Below are 11,985 nucleotides of genomic sequence, written 5' to 3' on the forward strand. Positions count from 1 at the left end.
ATGCCGAACGTCAGTCCTCTCAGATTACCCCGAAAGATCTGTTCCAGATTTCGTGTATGGTTTTGATGGTGAGTTCTGCTTTGAGCCACGTAGTAGTGGAAGGCTCAATTTCCTGGAAGAAGAATCGCCCCGCCGAGGTCAAACTATGCAGCGGTAGCTCATGTCAGCAAATGACCCAATAAGGCAGATAAACGGGAGCCGCTGATGAAGGCATAGTAATAATCCCTCACTGCTGTACTTATCTACTTCTTTTATGTCCCCAGCTTAGAAATTTACTCCCCCCCCACCCCACCCCACCCCACCCCAACGTGGCATCCCGTGTCGAATGAATCACTGGATACCGTTTGGAATGCAAATGTCTTTCAGCAGGTGTTGATGTCTCGCTGGGAACAATTGAACAAGTTTGTCAACTGAAACACAAACGCCATATGATGCCTTTCCCCAAAAAAAATTATGTAAACATGAGAAATTTAGGAGTGCAAAGGTGGCTCTTATGCTCATTTGTTACTTCAATCTGTAGAACTTCCATTGAGTGAGGTTTGTCTCAGACCAGAGGCTGCCGCACACTCTTGGCACACAGTCTGCATGGGTTAAAAAAAAAACCCTGATGTTATAAAACGTTTTGAGCGAGAGGAAGGGAGGGACAGAGGGGGAAGCAGCTCCTCCCACAGAGAGCAGACACCTCCCTCCTGCTTTGGTTCACTCCCGTCGCTCACATAAGAGGTTAAGTCACTCTCAGAGAGACGCACTACAGATAGCACCAGGTCGCACTCACACTGGAGCACAACACCACTGTGACTGCACACTCTCTCCACCTGTTAGTCATCAGCGTGGTGCCGACATTCATTCCACTCGTTTACCTCAGTTATTTGACTGACCCCTCTGCCTCTATCAGCTTGTGCATCTTTCACACCTCCAGTTTCAGGAGCACTTTTGTACTTTCTGAATCCGAGCGCATCTGTCACAGAGCAGTGCATGTTGAGTATGCATCTGCAGGAAAAGCCAGAAAAAATTAACTTTGATGGCATCCTCTGTCTCATTGGAGCCTTTGGGAAGTTCCAGAAGGTCTTGTTTGTGTGGATCTGTCTGCCTCAGATCTTTCTGGCGTTCCACATGCTGGTCTCCGTCTTCACAGGGGCCGCCCCGCCGCATTTGTGCCGCTCCTCGTGGCCCTCAGCGGGCGCTCCGACCTCCTCGGACTTCAACTTCAGCCGTCTGGCCGCCACCGATGGCCAGCCTGATCTGTCCTGCGCGGTACCCTTGAACCACAGCGGTGCTGTAGCTCTTGGCGATGGACACCCTGCTGGGAGCTGCCAGGGGGGCTGGCAGTACAGCACAGAGACCTTCCAAAGCACCACAGTAACTGAGGTGAGTGAAAAAACCAACCGCCTGCCTGGCAGCCTCTCACCTCAGGATATCTATGTTTTCACCTGATGTGTTTAACATGAGGACTCCATGCAGCTGAGGAATGCCGAGGGTCCGTTTTATTACCGTGGGCTCTGGTGATACCTGAGACAGGGTTAAACCGAGTGAGGTTTGAGAGATGGACTCCTGCAGAGCAGGAATCTTCTGGCCTACCCTACCCTGTTTTGTAACCTAAGGGTTGGGCAGGCGGAGCCATTATATCACCAAAATGACGCGATTGGACAAAACGGTGTCACGTGTGGCAACGTGACGGGCCAGCTGCTGTGACCACAGTTGGACAGTAAGTCGGACAAATCTGCAATTGATTTAGAAATTGTCCGGACCTCTACGTTGGCCCTTGATGCGAAGATGTCCGGGGCTCTGTAACGTCACCAAGCTGTGGATAACACAAGGAGCCGCAGCGGTATGTGCTGGAAAGGCATCTCCAACAGAGCCGGCCTCTTGAGTACGGCCTCAAGAACAAAGGCTGTGGTTTAAATCTAGTTATCTGTTGGCTCGAGAGATGCTTAACATCAAGGTGGTGCTCATGGAGCCCCCAGAAAGGAAATGGTTAATCCTCTGGGGAACATGAACATACAGAATATATCACTTCTCTATGCTTCTTGCAGTGGGACCTGGTTTGTGATAGTGCCAGCCTGAACAACATGGCCTCCTCCATGTACATGTTTGGCCTCCTAGTAGGAGCTGTTGTGTATGGGAGCTTAGCCGATAAGTAAGTTTGATCACACCACATCCATCCTCGGAGCACTATTAAATACATGATGTAACTCCTTGTTACTTTCTCCCACGATCTGCATCAGAACAATTCTCAAAGTGTTGTTCACATGGAATGACAAGAGTTATGAAATGTCTTGTCTTGTTGCAGGTACGGTCGCAGGATCATCATTCTCATCAACCTGGCGGTCCAGGCTGTCTTTGGGGTCGGGGCTGCTTTCGCCCCTAATTTCTACGTTTACATCGCCCTCCGCTTTGTGGTTGGAACAACCATCTCTGGTGTCATCATGAATGCCTTTGTCCTAGGTCAGTGGTTCATGGAAAGTGAAAGACATCTGGGACTTCTGTCTCTTATCAAAGGATGAATTTTATTTCAATGATTTAAAAAAAAAAAAAAAAAAAAAAAAAAGCATTGTGTTATCTAGCCAATCACATTGGTTTGATTTAGTTTACCATGGTTTTTAAAATGTCCTACCATGCCCCCCCCCCCCCTCTCAACAAAAGCAACATGTCTCTACAGAGAGTATGTCACGAGTACTCAAGATAATTCACAGACCTCACTGTGTACAGTTTTCATGCGCAATTAGAAACCATTTACAGTTTTACAGTTTCACCAATGAACAGGTTGTGAGAGGGAAGCAGCAGCAATAGATAGCTGCTGATATTTCAAATATTTTGCCTCTATGGATAAGAAGCTGTTGATGTGCGTGAACTGGTCCTTTTTCCAGCTTCAGGCTTTTGTTTTGTTTTGTTAAGTTTGAAAAAAATCCTGTGTTCTGTTTTAAAGGTACAAATACTGTAAACACTAGAGATGGATGAATAATTTGAGTTTAATACAAAGTCTTAAAGGACAGTCCCCTGATTTGACACAAAAAGGCTCTACTAGTGATGAGATTGACTACTAATTATGCAAAAACAGTTGTATTTAGTCATCTGTGGCTCTGGACGAGCAATGTCCAGTATGAGGAAATAACCCTGACGATGGCTTATAGAATGAACTGGGCCGATCCACTTGTTTTTATATGTAGTTTCTCAAGCAGTTATTATCTGTACATACAGTATATGTGATTGCATGTAATCCGTGTGTCTCATCCAGGCACAGAATGGACAGGATCCAAGCAGCGGATGTTGGCAGGTATAATCACCGACTACTTCTTCGGCTTCGGCTATATACTTCTGGCTGGAGTGGCGTACCTCATAAGAGACTGGCGTAAACTGCAGCTGGCTATCTCAGCACCCGGTTTCCTCTTCATCTTTTACATCTGGTCAGTGGGCAGAGCAGTGTGACCCAGATTTGATGCAGCGTGTTCTGTTCTCCAGTATCTTCAAACTCAAAAACAAACTTGTTGTGCTTTGTTAATGATGGAGATCCCGTTTCAGACCCTGTGATTGAAAACAAAATATGTGGCGAATGCTCGATGTCACGCATGATCGGTGCCAAATTCCTCTCGTACTTTTTAGTGCAGCAGTACAGGGAGATGCAAAGAGCTTCTTTGAGGAGTATCCCTCTGTGTGCCCCTTGACATAGATCTTACTCAAGTACGGTTTTATTAGTAAATCACCTTTTAAAACAAAGTCAGCTTCACAGGACACAGTTACAGAAAAATTAGAAACATACATAAACATCTATATACAGAAAGGACACGTATACAAATACAGAGGATTGGTGATGTTCCAGAGTTGGAAAACACAGGTTTGTACGCGCTTGTTTTTGTGCGGGTCAAAGTTCAGATTCTGACCAACAGCTCCACAGGCCGTCTCCTCAGCCCTCCACCTAGACCTGTCGCACCTGGAGAACAAGAACACCAGTGAGAGAATGCGGTTCATCGATTTTGGTTTGGCATTCGACAGTCATCCCCCAGAAGCCGGTGTGGAAGTTGGCCTTTCCTGGTAACTGGATTCTGGACCTTCGCAGCCCCCACCCCCCAGGGATGTTCTGTTCGGACTAATGAGCCACGGCTGCTCCGCCAAACAAGGCTCCAATCGTAATTATCAAGTTCGCGGGCGACGCAGCGCTGGTGGGTAACAACCTCAACGTCGATAAGGTGAAAGAGATGACAGTCGCCTCCCTCCTCTCAACGACGGCTGTGTTGTGTGAAACAAGAAAGAAGCAGCAAGTTTAGTGGTGTGCACATTTGTGATGACCTCACCCTCAGACAGCAAGTCCCCACAGGGGATAGAGAAGCTGTCTGACTACCTCTCAACATAAATATCATCAGGGAGCCACAATATGCTTTCAGGACATGTTTTTATTGCACTACATGTTTGTACCTGTTTGTGCATCTTGTTGTTTCCACCTCATGTTAACGGATGGAGCACAATACAGTCTCTCTTACCTAATATTAAAGCCACTGTGTGCAGGATTTGTGATTTTCTTAAGCGCCATGGTGGTAGCAAGAACAGCACAGTGTTTCATTCTTGTAAATATTTTTTTTAAAGGGATAGTTTGGGTGTTATGAAGTTTGGTTGTATAATGTACTTATCCATAGTCAGTGTGCCACAGTACATTACGGTCGGGACGTCCCCAGTTTGGAGAAACGCACAGGAGAAGCAAAGCAGTGGACAGCTGTGGACGGGGGCAGCAGGAGTTGCTGGTCTACCACTGCCTCGATAGGTTGGTTTGTGTTATAGTGGGACTTTGGTTAGATTGGATTCACCAAAGTCACACAATTACACAAACAAACTAAACGATTGAGGGAGCGGTAGACCACTTACTCCTGTGTTCCACGAGGTGAAATTACAGGTTTTTTTTTTCAATGGAGTCTGGTGGCTTTGGCGAGAGCATGGATGGATATGACGGCTTCAGTTCCCCCTTGGGAACGTCTGTCTTATGGCAAGGTAAACAAGGTAAAAATATTCTAAATATAGTGTACACTTAAACTGATAAAGATTTTTTTTAGGTGTCTAAAAATGGTTTTGCTGCTGCCCCCGTCCACAGCAGTAAACTGCTTTTCTCCTCCGTGCTGGTACTCCTGTCTGTTTCTCCAAACTGGAGGGCTTTCACATGAGACTTTCATGTTTTGTAGATAATACACAGTGGGCTGAGTGCAAGTGTTTGTAAGTAGGTCACCTGGACAATTTTCTTTTACATTTTTAGGGTGTTGCCAAAATCTGCTCGCTGGCTAATGGCTAATGACAGAAAGGAGGAAGCATGGGAACTGATCCGGAAAGCAGCGCAGATGAATGGGAGGCTCCTCAGCAAAGATTTGGAGATGCGGCAGGTACAGATGCAATATATTTCATTATTTTCTACTCTGTGATATTTGTTACATATTAGTCATTTATTTAATCTGTTCAAAATGACAACATTAATAACAAATACCCATCGCTGTAAGCCTCCACCTCCACCTAGTTACCCTAGTTAACGTAGCGTTACAACGTAGCGTTACAATGTAGCGTTACAATGTAGCGTTACAAGGTAGCGTTACAAGGTAGCGTTACAAGGTAGCGTTACAATGTAGCGTTACAAGGTAGCGTTACAAGGTAGCGTTACAAGGTAGTGTTACAAGGTAGCGTTACAAGGTAGCGTGAGACGGTAGCGTGAGACGGTAGCGTGACAACGTAGCGTTACAAGGTAGCGTTACAAGGTAGCGTTACAAGGTAGCGTTACAAGGTAGCGTGACAAGGTAGCGTTACAAGGTAGCGTTACAAGGTAGCGTTACAAGGTAGCGTTACAAGGTAGCGTTACAAGGTAGCGTGAGACGGTAGCGTGACAAGGTAGCCTGACAGCTGATTTTGAGATCACTTCATTGATCATTGCTGCACAGTGCTGAATAGTTCCCCTTGCTTTAGTAGCAGTGAGAGAGCACTAACTGTATGACATAGGTACTCCGGTCTCACTCTGAAGCAACCATTATTACTTTGCATAAATGTCATTATCATTTACACATGCAAACTACTTAAACAGTAGTGTTCTGCCACCTTTTAACCCGGACTCCCAAGTCTGTTGCTCACTGTCTTACTCCCTGTTTTTTCCAGGTCCATAACGTTGAAGAGAAAGCCGGGGTGAAGAAAAAATACTCATTCCTAGACCTTGTTCGAACCCCCAAAATGAGGAAGCACTCTTTGATTGTTTTTTATCTCTGGTGAGTATGAGCAGAGCATTCCCTTTTTCCTTATGTCAGTATTTATATCTGGATATGAAAACGCATCTTTGTCTCCCCAGCATTTTTGTCCTCATGTCCATGTTGGGATTTGACATGCCAAAATAAAAAGCTCTACAGTTGTTTACGTTATTATTATTATTGCTGCACTGTAGTGCTGCGGTACGGCTCTTTTATTTGTGTGTTTTTTGTGCTTTACAGTGGCACACCCAAACAGTCTTCAGCGCTACTCGTGGCTCTGTGATTACTAACGAAACCAAACTGGCAGATTGATCCACTTTGAGGTCCAAAGTTAGTTAGTTTATCTTTAGCAATGACGGTGAAATGAATGGAGAAATGGTACTAGTTAGTATGCTAACATGTTCACAATAAAAGTTTCAACAAGGTTATCAGTTAATGATAAATTTACCACGGTCATCATTTTAGTTGAAGCAGGCTTCTATTTACTTACATGCAAATTGTCATCAAACACTAACTGCAGCTGAGGCTGATGGGAATGTCTTTTTGACGGTACTTGGACATAAACCAAAGTATTGCGTAATCTAAACTGAAAGAGTTGAGAGTATGAAACTAACTAAGGCGATAAACATTGCCAGTTGATCCCACATTATTTGTGTTTTACTGAGACGAATACATTAAAATAGGAGTATTGATGAATATATGTGGTTTATCGAGCCTACATTTACATTTTTATTGAACTTATTATAGTGTAATTATCTTAGAAATTATGCATGACTGATATATATATATACTGTATATATTTTTAACCTCCCGTACTGTTTAAGTATTTTAAAGTACCCCCATTTTAGAAACACTGTATTAGGGTATTTCTCTGAACTGCTCTACAAGCATCACTCTTCCGGCTCTAGGACATGTTTTTTATTGCACTACATGTTTGTACCTGTTCGTGCATCTTGTTGTTTCCACCTCATGTTAACATATGGAGCACAATACAGTCTCTCTTGATTTTCCTACTCAAGCGCGGTGGTGGTATCAAGAACAGCACAGTGGAGGTGTTTCATTCTTGTAAATATTTTTTGCCGACTGTCATCTACTGCAGATAATACACTGGCTATGGATAAGTACCTCATACAACCCCGCTTCAAAACCCCCAAACCATCCCTTTCATTTTTCATGCATTATGTCTCCCACAAACTAAAATGTACGCCGTTATTTGAAAGATCCCACACATGCTAACTTTGTTTGGAGGGCATCGTGTAACCGACGCACTTCAAATGACGCTATATTTCTACTTTTCTGTCTCAGGTTCGCCAACGTGCTCGTGTACTACGGCCTGTCGCTGAACATTTCTGACTTTGGAATGAACATCTACCTGACCCAGATGATCTTCGGCCTGGTGGAGATGCCGGCACGCACCATCACCCTGTTCACCCTCAACCGCTCACGCAAGCTCTCCCAGCTAGCGTTCCTGGCCGTGGGCGGCACGGCCTGCCTGCTGACCGTCTTCATCCCCAATGGTATGGACACACTCGGCCGCTTACTGCAGACCTCCTCATAGACTGTCCAAACAGAGAACAATGAACAACATACATATACAACAATGTTATACAACATACAAAATAATTTGAATGCGTGAAACGGTTCCAGAACAATTCTTATTATGTAAACTGCAACATAGTAAAAAAAAAAAGAACTTAAAAAATAAATAGTAGAGACATATAGTATATGCTGCTTTTTTGGCATGACTGTTTTTAATAAAATCAACATTGCCAAATTTTTTTTTAAAAAGGGCACACAATAAAATTACAATGACTATAAATACACGTAAACACAATTCATTTGTTGTTTTTTCTTTTGTTGTTTTAGATAGAAAGCTGTATATATACAGTATATGTATATTTATATATACAGCTTTCTATCCAAAACGAGAGTTGGAAAATCTCTATAAACTGACCACTGTTGTTGTAGGAAATGTCCACTTCTTAGTTTTACAAATTGTTATTGTGTCACATGTCGATGGGTCCCGTGGTGTTTCACCCTGTTAAAGAGAGTTCGTTGTGGGTTATTAATGGTGGTGCTACAAAGTTCTAACCAGCTTTTCCCTCACTTCCCTTTGACCTCTCCTCTAGAGCTCTCTGTCGTCAAAACCATGCTGGCCATGATCGGGAAGTTCGGCATCACGGCGTCTCTCTCCATTATTTACGTGTACTCGGCGGAGGTGTTCCCCACCGTTATCAGGTGAGTGTTTCCCTCCCAAAACACTCCTGTGGTTTACAGACTAAATCTTCCCAACGAGGTTGCCGAGCCCCATTTGACGTGACTCATCAGCTTGTGCTGAGACCAAACCTGCTCTGGTTGTAAGGACATCAGACAGGTTGTCCGACACCCAGTGGTCTATGACCCTGTGTGATGAAATGAAGCCAGCTGTGATTACGGTATGTTATAATTGAGATGTGATGCCATAAAAAAAAAAACATTTGACACAAAGCAATCGTGATCATAGATTACAGTCCAATGCCTGCCAGACTGTTTTATAGTGCAGCTCACGATAAATAGGCTTTATTATGAGTCTTTTTTTATGCACTCTGGCACCTTATTTACATTAATGTACATATTTGAATCATTGGGAAAAGTGTGCAACCACAAAAAATTGTTGCTTTTTTTCCAGATTAAGTACTAATCGTGATGTTAAAACATAACGTCAAGTTATGTAATGCAACGCGAGGTTTTTAAAACCAAATCAACGACAGTCATTGATGAAGAGAAATGTAGCATAATGACCCAGGGACGCCGCTGGTACAGCTGATGTAGATATGTACCTTTGGCCTTTTTGACCCTCTTTGTGTGTCTCCCACAGACAGAACGGGATCGGTATTGGCTCCATGTGTGCTCGGACTGGAGGGGTCCTGGCTCCCATGCTGTACCTCCTGAAGGGCATCAGTCCGCAGGCCCCCATGGTTCTGTGCGGGCTCTGCCCTCTGCTGGGCTCCGCTCTCACCCTGCTGCTACCTGAGACGGCCAATAAGCCGCTGCCCGACACCATCGAAGACGTGGAGGGATCCAACCTCAGGTTTGACACCGCCGCGTTCAGAACTTTCTGTTTTTTTTAAAGGCTCACTTCACCTAAACAACAAAAAAAGGGACTGGAGGATTGGTAGAACCAGGACTGAGCGAGGCAGACTGTCAGACCCATGCTGCAGTAAAATCAGAGGTTTTCTGAAGGGACTCTGGCAGCTGCAGATCTTTGCAGAAACACTACCGCTTCACGGGGTGAAACACCACCGCTTCACGGGGTGAAACACTACCGCTTTCGTCCACAGGAGCCACCAAGTTCAACACAAAATCTTGTAGTAACTTTTAATTATTTTATGTTTATGAATTGGGGAGTGAAGATAGAAGATGTGTGGACCTGCACCTTGACTTTCTCACCAATGTTTTACTTGAACTTTATTAACCTACATTTGGAGCCTTGTCACTTGAAAAAGACCAATACCCTGAATCTGAAAGCTATAGCTGGAGTATTAACTGATGTATTCTGGTGTGTAGAAACAAATAATGTTGTTGCTCATGTTGGGATTCGCGTTGAAGTCGAGGCAGATTTTTTTCAATCTTCTAAAAGAAGTGGAATTTTAAGATTCTGTTTTTAATCCGAACTCTGCAGTTGTTCCTCGGCTGCACTGAGGCTCAAATTGTCTATCACATGCCTCCATCTTTTCTTTTTCAGTGAGGAAGGTGACAGTCGTCTTTGAGCCCTCTCCGAGGAAAACTGCATATCTGCGGCGGCGGCACCGGGATGGACTGATGAACAACAACAACAGCAGCACCGGTGCAAGCTGCCGCATCAGTATCAGTACTTTTAAGGACTATTCCAAAAGGCAAACGTCTACGCTTCCAGTCAAAGTCAAGATTCAACTTTATTCATTTTTTATGGGTTTTTGCAAGATTCTGAACACTTTGTTTGTAAGTAAAATATGTTTACTCTTTTTCCACCATCTTTTGTACAAAGTTGTTTTTTTTACGCCATCTTTGCTTGTGTCAAAGAGCATCAGCTTAGATACATATTTTTTTGTCGGTGGAGTGAAATGACTCTTTTTATGTAACGTTAGTACTAAAGTATACTCCCTGCGTTGTATGACAAGCTGCGGTTTACGCATTACACACATGTGCATTCTCCAAGTCAAAAGGAGCCATTATCGCAAAATAAAGCACTTATTTAAAGAGACAGTGTCGTCCTCTTACACGGTACCAGTTTGCTGCGGTAACTTCTCAAGCAAGAAGTCCCGCAAATGTATTTTCGTACACTTCTTTTTTTACGCTGCAAATGACATGAGTGTGACTTTGTGGTCTCTAGGGGGCAGCAGAGCAAGCTGTAAACACAACATGGACATATTATCACTTTATGAAGTTGTTTGCTAAAAGAAACAGCCTCCTGTGGCCTGTGAATAGTGTGCGTCCGTGTTTTCTTTGTGTCAACAATTTGTGTTGTTCCCTTTCCTATTACAAGGAAGCAGAGTTCTTTACCTCAACCTCATCCAACACCTTATAGGATGAATTGGAATGCAGACCGTGAGCCAGATCCCTTATCGGGGTTCCCACGCAACCTGAAAACTAATTTTAACGTTCTCCTATTTTCCTTCTGATGAAAATTATGCTCTCTGCGATCTGCTGAATCAGAGCTCCCCGAAATGGATTACATAGCCATCTGAAAGTAGGATCATATTAATGTTTGAATGGTAGTTTATGGACTATTTGGAAAAGGGTTCCCATAAGTCACGTCCCATGGTAACACATGCGGGTCACAACTTAAAGGGACAAATCACCTCAAAATACAAAATACATATTTCTCCTCTTGGTGCCATCTATCAGTTTGTTTTGGTGTAAGATGTTGGAGACGTCAGCCTTGATGACTTTTCTCCAATTTAACGGCTTCTCTCAAATGACACTTGACTTAACAAATATATACATTTGAATAACTCAATGTATAAGTGTACGTTTCTGAATATTTTGACTTGTATATCGTATTTTCTGTCATGTAACATTTGAGAGTTTTGGGGATCTCTCCTCTGTCTCCAGCTTACAGTTTACAATGGATGTAAACAAACCGTCACTACTGCAGAGACAAAGCAGCTACTGTGTCTCTTCTGTCAGCTTAGTACAGCCGGTGGAGGCCCATAAAACTGAATCGGCCCCAGAATCAGTAATATCCATGTTCTATGCAAGCCCTTACAGAGTACGATTGGTGTTCGGACGATAAACTCTGGTGACAACACGAGAGTTGTGGTGCACAATGTTCGGTTTAAGATGCTCTTATGTGTTCTTCTTTTTTGATGTTATGTAAAATGATTGTATCGATGCGTCTCTATACTTTTACATTTATATACAGAGATTCTGCAGAACCAAAGTCTGTGACTCAAGTTGTTGCTGTGAAAATTATTTTCCATTGACTTGTTTTGTACAATAAAGATTTCTCAAGCAGAATGTATGTCGTGCTCGTCTGTTAAATTCGAAATGTTTTCCTTTGAATTTTGTATTGTGATCTATAGCGGTTATTAGCATGAAACAAACTATTCAAATGATTGGGAAATGATTTTCTATTTTAAATTGAAATCTTGTCATTAGTAGTTTTGATGATGTAGTACAAGCAGTTCAGAGCTAGTGTTAGGAAGTGAAACAGGTCGTAATTCCCTGTGTTATATCTATTTTATATGGCTGTGAAAACATTCCCTTGAAACAACTGGATTTGTTGAGGTGTGTGGGGGGGGGGGGGGGGGGGGGGGGGGGG

At 43.4% G+C, this 11,985-nt stretch overlaps 1 protein-coding gene across 1 annotated transcript; it reads left to right on the plus strand.

The window, feature by feature from the left end:
* Positions 1-984: 984 nt before the first annotated feature.
* Positions 985-11,919, plus strand: LOC116391144 (solute carrier family 22 member 6-A). The gene is made up of 10 exons (XM_031861426.1): positions 985-1,368; positions 2,034-2,137; positions 2,291-2,445; positions 3,236-3,404; positions 5,237-5,360; positions 6,118-6,224; positions 7,509-7,720; positions 8,333-8,441; positions 9,061-9,273; positions 9,928-11,919. The coding sequence occupies exons 1-10, from the start codon at positions 985-987 to the stop codon at positions 9,950-9,952; spliced, it is 1,602 nt and encodes a 533-aa protein (XP_031717286.1). The 3' UTR covers positions 9,953-11,919.
* The last annotated feature ends 66 nt before the right edge of the window (positions 11,920-11,985 follow it).

The sequence above is a fragment of the Anarrhichthys ocellatus genome, unplaced genomic scaffold (genome assembly GCF_004355925.1).
Source record: "Anarrhichthys ocellatus isolate YVR2014 unplaced genomic scaffold, GSC_Weel_1.0 scaffold25, whole genome shotgun sequence".
Lineage (NCBI taxonomy): Eukaryota > Metazoa > Chordata > Actinopteri > Perciformes > Anarhichadidae > Anarrhichthys > Anarrhichthys ocellatus.

Bases quoted from the DNA above. Each gene is read 5' to 3' on its own strand.
- LOC116391144 (XM_031861426.1), top strand. From the start codon at position 985: ATGCATCTGCAGGAAAAGCCAGAAAAAATTAACTTTGATGGCATCCTC. The intron at 2,138-2,290 runs GTAAGTTTGATC...GTCTTGTTGCAG, and splicing joins TATGGGAGCTTAGCCGATAA to GTACGGTCGCAGGATCATCA. The intron at 6,225-7,508 runs GTGAGTATGAGC...TTTCTGTCTCAG, and splicing joins TTGATTGTTTTTTATCTCTG to GTTCGCCAACGTGCTCGTGT.